Source organism: Filicampus tigris, chromosome 7, assembly GCF_054856515.1.
Source record: "Filicampus tigris isolate MCC_2025a chromosome 7, RoL_Ftig_1.0, whole genome shotgun sequence".
In the NCBI taxonomy this organism is placed as follows: Eukaryota; Metazoa; Chordata; class Actinopteri; order Syngnathiformes; family Syngnathidae; genus Filicampus; species Filicampus tigris.
The window spans coordinates 2,663,145-2,677,788 of NC_141223.1; the positions used below are offsets into that span (position 1 = coordinate 2,663,145).

The 14,644-nt window shown below is 43.2% G+C and overlaps 1 protein-coding gene across 6 annotated transcripts in view; it reads right to left on the bottom strand.

Moving 5' to 3' along the window:
• Window positions 1–8,662, bottom strand: part of fli1 (Fli-1 proto-oncogene, ETS transcription factor) — a 32,576-nt gene extending 23,914 nt beyond the window's left edge. For 3 of the 6 annotated variants that reach the window (XM_086036484.1, XM_086036482.1, XM_086036480.1), the window contains exon 1: window positions 3,818–4,073. In XM_086036484.1, the coding sequence (XP_085892610.1) occupies window positions 3,818–3,835 (18 nt within the window). In that variant the 5' untranslated portion in view covers window positions 3,836–4,073. Of the gene's footprint in view, window positions 1–3,817; window positions 4,075–8,618 lie in introns of those variants that run through there. The other 3 variants (XM_086036479.1, XM_086036478.1, XM_086036483.1) reach the window with 2 other exon arrangements.
• Window positions 8,663–14,644: the final 5,982 nt, after the last annotated feature.

The following is a 14,644-nucleotide window of genomic DNA, read 5'->3' on the forward strand; positions in this document are numbered from 1 at the left end:
TTGATCAACTCTGCATGGAGTTAATCAAAGTAAGCTCCGCCCACTCAATAAGAACTGCTCTGCTGCAAAGTGTTACAGTTAAATGTACCTCTTCTTCTTTTTTTTTTTTTTTTTTTCATGTTTAACTGTTAAACAACCAAAGATGTGTTAAGTTCACGATTACATCAGAGTTGTAGTGATTTTTTTTTCGTGACTGAAAGTGGCAGTGTGTCAGATGAGTTCCTGCCACACAACAGAAAGAATGAGACCATTTTCTCCATATCCAGTACATTTTCCTATCATGTGATGGTTTCACACTTAGGGTAAAGTGAGTATAATCAATTCATCTAAAGCTACCTTGTGTAGTGGGTATTCTTGTAAGTAAATATAATCCATTGAAATATTTTAACACTTCTGAGTGAAACTTACACTAACCAGGTTGTTAAATATATGAAAATATATCCATACATGTGTTCATTCAACTCTAAAGGGTGTGGAGAGATATAAACCTGGATAAAAGTGTTGAAATCGACTCCGTGGGAGTCATTTGATCACTGAACGTTTTGCTGTGTAGAGTAAATAATCAACACCGCCGGGAGTTATATTTACTCTCGCCAGAGTTACTTAACCTGCGGTGTTAAATTGTATTAACACTGTGCCATGTTAGCGTTTTTGAATTTTTAACACTGTAGAAAGAGTTACTTTTACACCATTTCTGATAAGGACCAAATACACACGCACACACACAAACACACGCTGATCGATTTATCACTTTAGCAATATTAGACAGGACAGAAATGTATAATTGGCTTTCCCCATATTTGATTTCAAAGCTCTATATTTTGTCCTATGGTTATCATACAAGGTGTGTCGGGCAAGTTCTAGGACTGGTGTGACAAAAGATATGTTTCCAAATCCAAACTTCAAGTTGTTCCCTTCGAAGTGGGCCAGACGAGACTGTGAAGAGACCCTGCGACATTTGCTTCGTGCACTGCACAAGAAGAGGCGAGGTTTGTCGCAGGACAACTCGTGGCTGCTTCACCATGACAACTTGCCAGCTCACAATGCTCACCCTGAGCATCTGACAGCTCCTGGTCAAGAAGAACTTCCCTACTCACCTGACCTGCCTCTGTTTACCCTCCCACCCCCTCCTTTCTCAAGTTCAACGTGGTCATCAAGGGGATCTGATTTGAAGACGTGGATGACATCAAGACGTTCGATGGAGCTGCAGAGGATCCTGCAAGAATCCTTATACGAGTGTATGAAAGCGTGGGGGGGGAGTGCGTTATACTCCAGGTGGAGGACTTCGACGAGGAAAACCTGTGTAGCTCCTAGTGTGCATCTGACCTTTTTTTTTTTTGCGCCGCTAGTCCTGAAACCTTTCTGACACACCTTGTACATAACAATGTTTTCAAATCTTGCAGCACTTGGAAAAAAAAAAATGTCCCCCCAAAATTGTAATTTAAGCCATCATCTACTGTGCAGCCATGACATAGATACTGGTGTCCCATGTGTTCTATTTTCTTTTCTGGTTCTATATCTATCCCATTTTCGATCGTTGCCATCACTATGCATCTGTGGTGTCATAAACGTAAAATAGACCGAAAGGGCCAAAGAAAAAAGCTAATTACTTGGAGAGTTAAAGACGAAGTCAAGTGAAAATGTGTCTACAGTATGTTCTATGTGCCCCCAGTCTAAACACAGCATTCTGATTAATATTATATGAATTAAGCAGCAAAATCCACCCGTTTTATATTCATTTGAGCGGGCGGCCATTTTGCCACTTACTGTCGACTGAAAATGACATCACAGTTACTCAGGGCTTTGGTAACGACCAATCACAGCTCACCTGTTTTATGAGTTTGGACATGTTTATAAACTGAGCCGTGATTGGTTGTTAGTCCTCCCTGAGCAACTGTGATGTCATTTCCAGGCGACAGCAAGAGGCAAAATGCATGGCCACCTGCTGAGATGGATAAAAAAAAAAAAAAACGCTGTTTAATTCATAGTCCACAAGAATAATATGAATCAGAATGCCGCGTTTAGACTAGTGGGGGCCCATGAAACATATTATTTAAACGAATCATTTTAATCCACCCTCATAAGGTTTTGTACATGCCGCCGTTGTTGTTTTTCTTTTTTGGTCCCACTGAAAGGACACTCACAATGCTTCGCATGAGTCTAACACCTGCCCGGAGCCACCGCCTTGCTTTTGTTTACATCAGCCATCTCAATGCATCACAACACGTTCTTCACATGTAGTCCACACGTGTGTGTGTGTGTGTGTGTGTTTGGCACACACAACACAACAAACGTCCACCAGGAGGGCGGTGCAGCGTAGAAGGAGGAAGGGGCTCCATTCCTGTCTTTTGTTTCAGTAGGAAAAGGAAACCTGTCAGGAAAAGATTGTGTCGAACAGGAAGCTCTCATGGCTCGAGAGCGTGTTCTTTCTTTAAGAGCGCACAAGGCAGCCCAGCCATTCACATCCACACTTCAACTACGCCTCTATTCTTCATTCTTGGGTTTTGGCGACAAACATCTCAATGGTCCTCGCATCTATCCACCCACCATCCGAAATGAGAAAATAATCACACATGCATGGCCCCCTTTTTTTTTTTTTGGGCGCCGCCAACGTTAACACTCCTTCAACACACACACACACACACACACACACACACACACACACACACACCACACCCAACATGCCCCAAAGCTGCTTGTGAGAATGTCCCCCAAAACACAACAGCACTTTTTAGGAGATGAACTCGATTTGGGTGCATTTTTGGGAGATGACACTTGTTAGGTAGTTAGCCAAGAGAGGGACTTGCCATTCAAACATCTGGAAGCATCCGCAGCCATGTGGAATGTGACTGTCTAGAAGGGAAGAGGGGGAGGAGGAGGAGGAGGGGGGAGGTGCAGTAGCCAACGTTAATTCAGCCCAGCACTCCTGATGACTACCAATTTCACCATATACTCATTTCCAACGAGGTTACCCTTAACATTTAATAAATTATCTGATATACTTTTAAGCTTTATGAATAGGCAATTTATTTTAACAGCCTGCCTGTTAACTGCCGCACTTGTGTGACTTTTGTCGCGATAACGCATTCACCAACTAGTTAGGAACTAATTTATAAACACTTCATAAGGGGAGCTCTAGTTGTGTAACTCTGACAAAGAGAACACTTTGTGAGGTGCGGTTTTAAAGTGTTGCAAGTTTGCACGTTGCCAAATAACAGCTTTCCTTAAACAACACACAACACCCCCTCAAACGGAAAAAAAAAATAAAATAAATGCGTGACACTAATAACAATCTACGAGTGCCTTTGAGATGATCGAACCATCACATTAATGCCACCGATGACAGTCTTCGTTTGGACCCGTCACCTTAGACACCGCAGTTGCGCAGCTCATCTCCGGCGTGTATACATTCCACTCACATAATTTGTCCCGCCGGTCACACTTAAAAAAAAACAACAACAACAAGCTTCGAGTCGAGGAGAAGACCTTACCTACATGAAAAGACAACTTTAAAAAGTGAATTGCAGCGTAAAATAGGTGCCGCTCCAGATGTGCGTAATGTGCGCGCTCTCTCCTCAGAAATCCAACGTGCGAGTCAAGCGTCGACGCACATCCTCGCAACGCTCGGAAATTATGATTAAAAAAAAAAAAAAAAAAAAAGACGAAGGGGGATGGTTTGAAGGGAACAGCGAGAGAAAAAGGTCCTCAGTGCAGAGGTCCCAGCTCACGCACGCAAAAAAAGGAGGCGCAACTTTGGGAGAGAGAGAAAAAAAAAAGAGGTCCCCACAATCTCCGACACCCCACTCTCCACCCTTACCTTAATAGTTCCGTCCATTTTGCGCAACTTTCAGTGGACTCCGACGGTATCCCAAACATGACACGCTCCTGAATTAATTCCAGCCCAGTCCCGGTTTGTGTGGCGCGGAGAAAGACACTTTTTTTCCCCTTCTTTTTTTCTTTCCTCCTAAATTTGGGAAGTGAAGTCACCGCCGCCGCTTGCTTGCGTGCTCGCTTGCTGCTGCTGCTGCTGTTGTTGCGAAGGAAGGTTGAGAGAAGGAAGCTGTGTGTCACCCAAAAGCCCTGCCTTCAAAAAAAAAAAAAAAAAAAAAAAAAAAAAAAGCAGGATACTGTCCGGGGGAGATAAGCAGGCAAAACAATTGAGTGTTCATTCCGTTGTTATGTTATGTTTTTTTTTTTTTAACTGGGAAATATTTACAGGATGGCAGCCTGCTGTGGAACAATTTTACTTGATTTTTTTTTTTTTCTTTCTAAAAATGACACAAATCGGCGCTGGTGGGGGAGTGATACTATAATAATAATGAATGGCCAAACTCAGTTATAGTGCCACATATACTTTTAACTTACATCTTTGAACATATCCCATCTGGAAAAAATGTGTTTTAAAGCCAAACGTGAGCTTGCATGATTGAGAGGTGACTGGGCTTTAAATCACCAAAAGAAGACAAATCAGAGTGATTGTTGCAATATTTCTTTGCCTTACAAGCGTCCACGTCAAGGTGAAGACTTCCTAGAGAAACCATAAATCACATCCATGCATTCGACACCCAGCAACCCCCCCCCCCCAAAAAAAAAAAAAATCTGCTCTACACGTGTGTGGCATTGCAGGAAATGCGTTTATTTTCAAGTCTGGCTTCATTCTTCTATGGTCAAAAATGATCATCTCCACCCCGCACATATTTAATCCTATATGTATCAAATTATCCTCTTTGCAAAAAGGTGAACTTTTCTCAGTAGAGTACTACATGTCAATTTGCCAGATGTTTTTTAAGATGGAAAGATATCACCAATTGCGCCTTTTATTTCGAAGCCAGAACACATATTGCAGTGCATGTGTGGGTTTTTCTAATTGTGGGTCCGTTCATGTCCTCAGAGGGCCACGCTAAATGTAGGAATAGTTTCAAAATTGGAGGGCCGGATCAAATGCTCTTGCGGACCGCATTCGGCCCACATGCTGTAGGTTCTCAACCCGTCATCCTGCTCTTTTTTTTTTTTTTTTTTTTTTTTTTTAATATAGATGTTACTCCGGTATACTTTTAAATTCAATGTCAGCTAGTTGATGGATATTGTTTGCAGCCAGCTCAAAGTTGATACCGCGCCACTGGCAGCAGGGCCGCTCTGTCTGCTCCCCTCTTGGGGGTCTGGCGGGGCTGAGGGCCCCACCCTTGGGACCGCCACATCTGGATCCTGCTAAGGGTCAAGGCTTCTCCTGCCTGAGGCCAGCTCAGACTTGTATAATTAAGGGAGACACCTTGTTTAACTCTTCACTGACCAGTTTGATACCAACTCCCTCTTTTCGAAGTCTCCATCGTGTGTATTATTTTGTTTTTAAAATCGTTTGGCTCTTTTGAGGGAGAGATGTCATATTCTAGATGGTTGTGTCTAGAATAATCATCAACCACATTCGATGGACCTGCCCAATCCAAGAGCAGTTGTTGCCTTGATGAAGAGATTAAAGGTCAGACCAAGATGTTTATTGTTGTATTTGCAGCGGTAGTGGAACTGCGTCGCATCATATTGGGAGCCGTTTCTAATATTTTGGTTATCTTATCACGAGGGTGCCAAAATATGAGAAACACCTGTCTCTGGCTACAATTACATGGACGCATTCGGATTAAAAGACTGATGGGAATAAAAAGGCTTCGTGTCCACACCCCGCTCCGACCCTATGAAGTCCATTCCCATCGAAATTTTATTCCGAACGAGAGGGGTGTTCTATGTGGATTGATAATCCGATCGTCGCATGTGAAAACACTTATTCCGAAATTTCAGAACTAACCGTCTTTATCGTGCATGTCTGCGATGTCATTTCTGTTATTCCCGGAAGCTAGGAGAAGTAGAGCGTGCGAAAGACATGGCGGGCGCAAGACTGAATTGGTCATTAGGAAGTGTTGACTCAACGTAACGTCTCAAACAGGAGAAATATGTGGAATAACGTTGATGATTGAAGTAGAAATGGACTGAGCGGTGTTTTGTTGACACGGATGTCGCTACGGCTTCTTCTTCTTCTACTACTCTTTCGGCTACATTTGGCCAATCTGCGCGTGTCAAAATAATTTGTTTCGATCGAAAGTGTGATACATGAACATAGAAGTCCTAATCGGATCCATATTTTTAGTGTCCATAAAAACTGTGCATCCGATCAAGATTTGAATCCAAACTCTGATCGGATTAAAGAAATTGTGTCCATGTAAACGTAGCCACTAGCCTGCAACCACAAAAATACATCATTTGGTACAGAAGCCCTTTTTTTTTTTTTTTTTTTTTTAATAGAACAAGGAATCATATTTGCTGAGTGGATATTTCCGCGCCATTTTGCAAAGAAGCTAATGATACATTTCATTAAGCAAACACATTGTACACATAATGTAAAAGATAATATAATGATCATTTCAAAAAAATGTTTAGTTTAACCTATAAATTATTGTCAAGAATTATGGATACATAACTCACTAGATTACGCAAGTTGTACTTTATGAAGCGACAGCAAAAAAAAAAATAATAATAATTTAACCAAGCAGACAAGATCTTACCAAAAACCGTTTTTCCTCTGTGGATCTGACCATGAAGCCTATTAGGGCGACAGGGGGTCCGGGCTGGATCCCAAGACCATAATGAATACAGTGGTAACAAACATTTTGGAAGGCCAATAAACAGATGCAAGTTGGTTTACTCAGTCAACCACAGAACATCTGGCTTGACGCTGCTAGGAGTCAGCCAGCAGACAGTTCTTCCTCTGCACACACACCACCAGACATGCATGGAGTGGTGCTCGTCGTGCATGCACGGGGCCTTCCACTGTATGGGACATGCATGTCAGAGTTGGGGAGGGCTCACATGGACCCCTCCGCTGTAGAAGGGGGTCTTGCTTTTACATCTGGTTCAGCCCTTAAGATCAGGGGGCCGGCGACTTTTTTGGTGACTGCTCCGGCCCACTAACAAGAACTCCCCATGCAGCGCATTTTGACAATATGGCTTTAGCTATATGGAAGTGGTCATTTTTCATGAGAAAACGGTATGCCGATAAATCTGAACTGAAATCATGATTAGAAAAGATAAATCTCTTCATGTCCTTGAATGATCATGGTAAAGTAGTGCACTGAGGACCCCCTGGACGGGAGGCCAAAGGGCCAAACAAGTGAAAATTGTTGGATGGAATATGAGAATAATAATGATGAAAATAAAATACAAATAATTGAAGAACTAGTATTCATCGTTTGGGGGAAAAAAACTAAAAACAACTATAAGGACAAACACAAATATGTTACTTTCTTGTTGTTTTGCTTTTGCAGTTTAACATTCATATCAGCATCTTATTTTGGATGATAAAAGCAAAATGTATGAACGAAATTTAAAAAAAGCATACTAATAATCAATTAAATATGCGTTCTCGAATTTTCTTCACATTAAGCGCATAAAATGAACAAAAACAAACGCGATGAAAAATGTTTGTATTTTAAAATCGCTATTGTATTTGGCTTTCTGCTTAGAAATAAAGTAATACATAACAACACACTTAATAATTTGTATTGTCTCTCTCATCAAATCAAAGGAATACAATTAAATAATACAATGACGCGAAATAAAAAAAGCAACCGATTTTGTATTTGTTTTGCATTCAACAACATCACTAATTTGATCGTGCTTGCTGAAAATCCTGCCACGGTTAATCTACAATATGGATGCCATTCATGCGACTCTCATGTCGTGGCCGCGTCCAGTCTGGAGGCCTGAGTGCAAATACCAAAATCCACCCACCGCCCCCCACCCCCTCGCAACCCCCCCCCCCCCCAAAAAATGTGGCGTCGGGAGCATATGTGCACGAACTGTCTGGCCCCCCTCGCTCCAGGCCATAATTAATTTGAGATTTATTTTTATTGGAGAGTTCCAGTCTCGCCTGGCCTTAACCAAACAAAACCAAATGCTTGGACCGTGGAGTCTTTTGAAGGAGGAGGCGAAGGAGGGAGGTGGGACACGCATGTCTTATAGTTCTGCCACATTCGGAGCAAAATCTGACCGTGAGTGATGTGCGCGCCAAAAAAAAAAAAATAATAATAATAAATAAAAAATGCGAGCATGCAACATGCTTACGCAGTTTGCCTTTTTTTTTTCTAAAATAAAACAGAATCTAACGTTTATTTTCAAACAAAAAGAAGTTTCCATCCACGGTCATTCAAGAAGAATTGGGGGGGGGGGGGGCTCATTCTAAAAGCGTATTTTCTCACCAAACATTCCTACGTTCAGAGTCTTCTTTAAACTTGGCAGCATGAAAAGAGGCCTTATTCAAATATATTGGTTTGGAAAAAGAAAAATACTTAGGCAGTTGTTTTCTTTGTTTGAGATGAATGCTCGCTATTGTTGTCTTTAATTGTCTGCAATGCAATTGTGATCGTGTCATTTTTGTTATTGCCTTATCCAAATACCACAGACGGATATTTTCCAAGGAGATTCATGTAAATGAGAAAAGAAATAATATGCATGGGAAATATATATCCGTTCCTCAATTCATTATTTTAAATGTTTGTTTTTCGTTGTGGTTGATGTTTCATTCGTAGGGAATAAGAACGAAAATACAGACAAAAGAGGCGGCGCTGTCTTACCTTGACGTAAGACGACGTGTCAGGGACAGTTTGGAACATGATTGTATACCTGACAGAAGGGGGCGGGAAGGGGGGGGGGGGGCGGCCCAAGGGTGCTGCAGCGTGTCCACCAGCGGACCCTGATGTTAAAATCGTAAAAACACAATTCATGTAAACATTTGTGTTTATTATGCAACGTGGTGTCAGTGTTTTGTTCATTTATTTAAAATGTCGCTAACATGGATGAAATATTTGTGGCGGCTCGTGAAGTAGGTTGGGGGGGGGGGGGGGGGGGTTAGTGGACCCGAGGCCCCATCGTGCATCTCGACCCCCTTCCCCCTCCAAGCCTGAAGCTTACCACATATTGAAACACTTTTCACTTTAATAAGTGCAGCTTACAAAGTCTGGGGGTGAAAGGGCACTTGGAGGACGGTGCATTTGAGTCCCCCCGTTTTTTTTTTTGTTTTTTTTTGCCACAGTTAGGAAGCCGCAAGAATCCTTTCTACTGTATGATGATTTAAACAAACATGTCATTAATGCAATTCTAAAAGCAATGCGTGGCAGACGGGGGATTTGTCTCGATTCAAACTAATAATGTTCAATGAAGCCCCCACAACAATAAAACAACACTATTTATGGTGCTTGAACTGAACTGTGATCAGTGCTTAACGACACTGCACTTTTCCTCCTTTTACAACCCAATTTCACCATCTGATGAGGTGTCGCCATGCGGTAAATCCAGCTCATCTCAAACTTGTGAACATCCAAGTTTAAACAGACATTGAGGTTGTTTTAATAGGTCATTCGAGCTTTATGATTTACTTTAAAGTTGCATTGGCTGGATCATATTTCGCTGGCCGGAGATGGCCCACGAGCCGTTGCTTTCAATACTTTCGTGTAGGCCAACTCATAAAGCAGCCCCCCACACTCCCCCCCCCCACACCCCACCCAAATGCATCCAATTTCTGCGCGGTAAAGTAGGCGCAATGGAGCCGGGCATCTGCACCCAATTAGGCAGGGCAGCTCTGCTGAATAACGGCGTGAACCTTCCTCCGAGACAGCCCCGTGGGCCAGCACCCCTCTAGTGTTACATTTTAAGCATCCTACGTTCGCAGTTATCCATCATGAGTCTCTGCTAAATCGCATTCCGTGTTGCCTCACACCCCCACAAAGCGATTCCAAGGTGCAAAATGATCGAGATTTATAGCTGGAATTATGAATTGCCGCCCCCCACAAAAAAAAAAAACAACAACAACAACAACAAATAAAAATCAAATAAAAGTGCCGACATGCCTCTTTTAAAATATCTGTGCACCCTGCAGCATTTCCAATATTCACGTTGTCGACTCACCTGCTGTTGCGTTTAATGCGCGCCGGTGCAGGAGGTGTCACTCCTCCCCCTCCTCCTCCTCCCGCTCCGTTTACACACTTTTAAATAATGAAGTCCTGTCCACGCGAAGCCGTCCGTTTGTTTGTTTTCTTTGCGAGTTATTTTGCTCAAAAGAGTAGCGCAGCGGTTGTATGAATGGAAATGTTTCCGAGATGAGAAAGAGAGCTGCGGCCAATGAGCGGCAAGAGAAAAACCTCCCCTTGTCTGTAGCGTGAGGCCACTCCAGCGTCAAATAAGAGGACACGCACGCACGCACGCACGCACGCACACGCGCGCGCGTGCACGCACGCACGTACACACACTCAAGTATAGCTACGTTTTGTGTTAAAACTCTTCTTGTTGCTCACCAAAGATGTCATTTTAACATCCTTTTTTTTTCTTTTTTTTTTTTCTTGCCTTTTTGACGGTTGACACCGCAAGTAACAATTACAAATGTCACGAAATAAGAAACAAATTCAAAGTTCAATTAATAAAAAAAATGTATATATCACAGAGAGGTGAGCGTGCACAGCTTATGTAACTGGAATGTGGCTGTGTTCATAAGAAACTAATCACCTTCGAATTCATGTGAAATGGGAGTCAGCGCACACCTGCTAGCATGGAAAACGACTCTGATTAACCCCAAATAAAGTTAGGCAACTTTACCTAGGATATGTGACAATGTGTGACTCACCCGGATTCAACTCGTACATGTGCCAAGAGTGCCATAGAGAAGGAAGGCCATAGTAATGGTGACAGAGATATAATGGCCTAGCTCCAGTCACCAATGTGTACCAAAGAGAGCTAATCTAACACTATCTGACAGAAGCCTAACAATTTTGTGCTAATACTGACTGCAATTATTAAAGCGGAAGTCAACCCCCCAAAAAATCTTTGCAATAATATGTTCTATGTGCCTTTACTAGTCGGAAAACGGCATTCTGATTAGTGTTGTGTTTGTGGGATATCAGTTAAGCAGCAAAATTCATCCGGTTTAGCCATCACAGAGGGCGGCTATTTTGCCACTTTCTGTCAACTGAAAATGTTTCACCTGTTTTTCCGAAGCTGAGCCATGATTGATCGTTACTTAAACCCTGAGCAACTCTGATGTCATTTTCAATCGACAGCAAGCGGCAAAATGGCCGCCTCCTGAAATGGACAAAAACGGGTGGATTTTACTGCATGACTCATGTTCCACAAACGCAATATAAATTAGAAGATAAGAAGATAAGATAAGAATGCCTTTATTGATCCCACAGTGGGGAAATTTTCAATTCCCCAATTTTCAAGAATGCCGTGTTTTGACTAGTGGGCATTCATAGAACATATTCTTTAAAAAAAAAACAAAAAAGTGACTTCCACTTCAAAAACTGTATGCATGAAAAAACTCAGTTGAGAGTTTCAATGCAGACAGATGAAATGACCATAAAATAACAAACGGTTCGTTATTGATACGTCACGACACATCATGGCAACACCCATGCAAAAGTTCCCCACTTTCAGACTAAAAGCGTACTGGCTGAATCCAAACTGATGACCATGGAGCATCCGTATGCAATTTCTTGTATCTGTCCGACCCCTTGGTGACATGTCCTACGGGATTCCGGCAGCATTGACACAAGTTTATCAGCAGCCCATTTCTTGCGCTTTTCCTGCTTATATGACCCCGCCCCTCCCTCCACACCTCGAAACTTCGTAACCCCCGACCACTCAGCTCACTAACTTCATTTCCTTCACGCCGGCCCGTGTCTTCCGAGAAAAGAGTTCCACCAAAGGGGTGTTGGTGGCAATCCGCGCGAGGCCGCTCACCCATGCGTGGCCTTTTTATTGGCCCGTCAAGGTCGCTATTTCACGCCGGGCAATCGCCGGGAAACAGGCGGTTCGCTTGTGACATTTTTGTTGCACTGAGGTGTGTGTTCATTTGCGATTTTATCAGAGGGCCTAGAAGTGCACAGGATGTCTTTGAAATTCAATAAGTCCTTCTCGCTCTCGAGACTCGATGTCGCTGGGGGGGAGGAAAAAAAGTCCATATTTGCCGATGCAAAAAAACGACACTTTCTTCAATTGCCCGCATGTATTTTTCCCCCCCCTCCACAAGAGAGGTCATCTGCTAGAAAGGTTTCCTTTCATCACTCGCTGTTTGTCGCAGCGTTTCCTAATGCAGTGATTAGGAACAACAGCGTCAATAATGTTGTTCCCAGTGTCAAACAATGGGCGGAAAGTTCAACATCCGTTTTAGTGAAAAATGGCATTCGTGATCCTGCTGTGTTGCCTTCCTCAGGATATTGTATCACAGGTTTTCTAACACATTTGCAACCGACGCATTCCTTAAAGTGGGAGTCAACCCAAACATCTTTTTTTCAAGAATATGCTCCATGCAAGCCCACTATTTGAAACAAGGCATTCCCAATTAACCTTGCGTTTTGTGGAATAAGAGTTAATCCACTCGTTTTTAGCCATCTCTGGGGGCTCAGCTTCAGAAAACAGGTCAGCCGTGATTGGTCGTTACCTGAGTCAAGAGTAGTTGTGATGTCATTTTCAGTGGACAGAAGGGACAAAATAGCCGCCCCCGGAGATGGCTAAAAACGGGGGGATTTTGCTGTTTAACTCATCTTCCGCAAACGCAATATTAATCTAGTGGGCCTGCTGGGAACATATTATTGAAAAAAATATGCTTGTGTTGCTTTCCCCTTAAAAGACCATAGAGATAAATTGTTGTTCGTATGTTGTGTTATTATTGATCGAAATGCTGCGGTAAAAATATTTTGAAAGGCATTCAATGGCAATTTTATGTTCCAATGTTCACCTTTTATCGTTGAATTTAAACCCACGGTAACAATGCCTGTCGGGGTTCTCGCGGCACGGAAATGCGAGTGGGAATTTGCCGTGCGGCAGTTGGCATCACGTGTTCCAACTGCACGGACACAAAGTTCGACGGACTGCTTTTCATTTTCCGCTCGATGTGAGGATAAGTCTTTTGATTCTAGACAGTGCATGATATAATACTTGTTGCTATGCCTCGCTGAACTCGGGAATAAAAGAAAACAACATGTCGGCAAATTTGCTCGGTGATGACTCACTTCATTGGACTCAACGATGGAAGAAGGAGGCGCACAATAGTCGAGGCAAGTGCATGAAGTGCTGCTTGCTGACTAGACAAAGTGCGGGAACCAAAATTTGCCGCACATCTGCAAATAATGAGGCGCTACGTTGCTATCACGCCATCATGATACCGGACGCAGCACCGCTGATAAGTAACTTGAAATATCACTGTGACAGAAATGCCGCTTGCCGTTGCGCCTCGGGGAAAAGCGAAAACAAGACATTGGAGGCACTGCACTGGCATCACATCTTCAAGCTGCCGTCATGTGATCAAACTGCGGAAGGAGCAGGAAAACAAGCCATTTGAATGTCACGCTTGCTGTGCTTTGATGTTGCCACGGAAACGAGTTGAGTCAGTCAAGACGGGGCGCGTTGATGTGCTGCCATCACCAATCTGGGGACGATCAAATCCCTGCCAAAGAATCGAGGATCTTTGCTGGTTGAGTGATTGCGCAATGTTGACGTTGCAGTTCTGCAAGTGAGCTTTGTTATTGCAGGCGGTGCGTGATATGCTGTTTGCTGCCTTGTCTCGTTGAACTCAAGAAGAAAATAAGTCGTCTGGCACCGTGTGTGTGCGCAAAACTGATCCTCGGCTTCATATGATTGAACTTGACTGCGGCAGGAGTACAACTAGAGTCATGTGATCCCACATGCCACTTGGATGGAAAAATGTTTTTTTTTTTTTTTAATTCAATACAGCGCATTATTAGATGCAGCCTGATGCTATCACAGAATGCTGGACTATCCAATATGTGGCAAAAGAGGCAAGAGGCATCCTATGATCTACGTTGATCGAACATCTTGCTTTACGTGACCTTATGGAAAGGCTTTCTGGATAGGGCGCGATTTGCCGTTTGCCGCCGTGCCTTTCCCAAAGTGACCATGAACTCACCTCTAAACTACACCGCAGGTCATTTCACCCTAGCGGTGACCTGCCTTGACCTCAAGCCTAAATGATGATTAATGGTCAGCCATAAGGAGGTTGTTCAAATGACCCGCTGTGATTACTTCTAGCTCGGTTTGTTCAGCCTGATTGTGGCAACGCTGCATTTTGTACAGAAGTGGAAAAGGAGAATATTTGCAAATTCCTTGCAGGTCTGGTTCCTCCATTAAGGACCTGCAACTGTCTGAGGCTGCTCCTTTCTTTTTTGCACATCGACGTGGCTGCGAGGTGTTTTTGCATCCAGATGAAATGTTGCTGAACAAGCTTCCATCGTGCATTCCACTGCCATTCTTTCTTCCTCGCATGCTAACACTTCAAAACTACTCCTCCCGGGACTCCATCCAAAACGTATTTTGAGATGATTTGGGCAACCTACACAGACATCTTGCGATTACATCGCTTGGAGTAAATGAAGCCCCTCACCCTGAACTGTAATGAATTATTTATTTAGTTTAAGGGGCTACCATAGATGTTCCAGAGATGGAGATCCAGGCCGTCCCAGCCCTCTTTTTGTTCCTCGGGGAGGGAGCAAATGGCACTGTGGCACCAGAGAAGGCCGGGCCCTCCTCCCCAATGTCAGATCTTTTCAGGGAACAACATGGACTTTCTTAGCTTAACATTCTTATCAGTTTA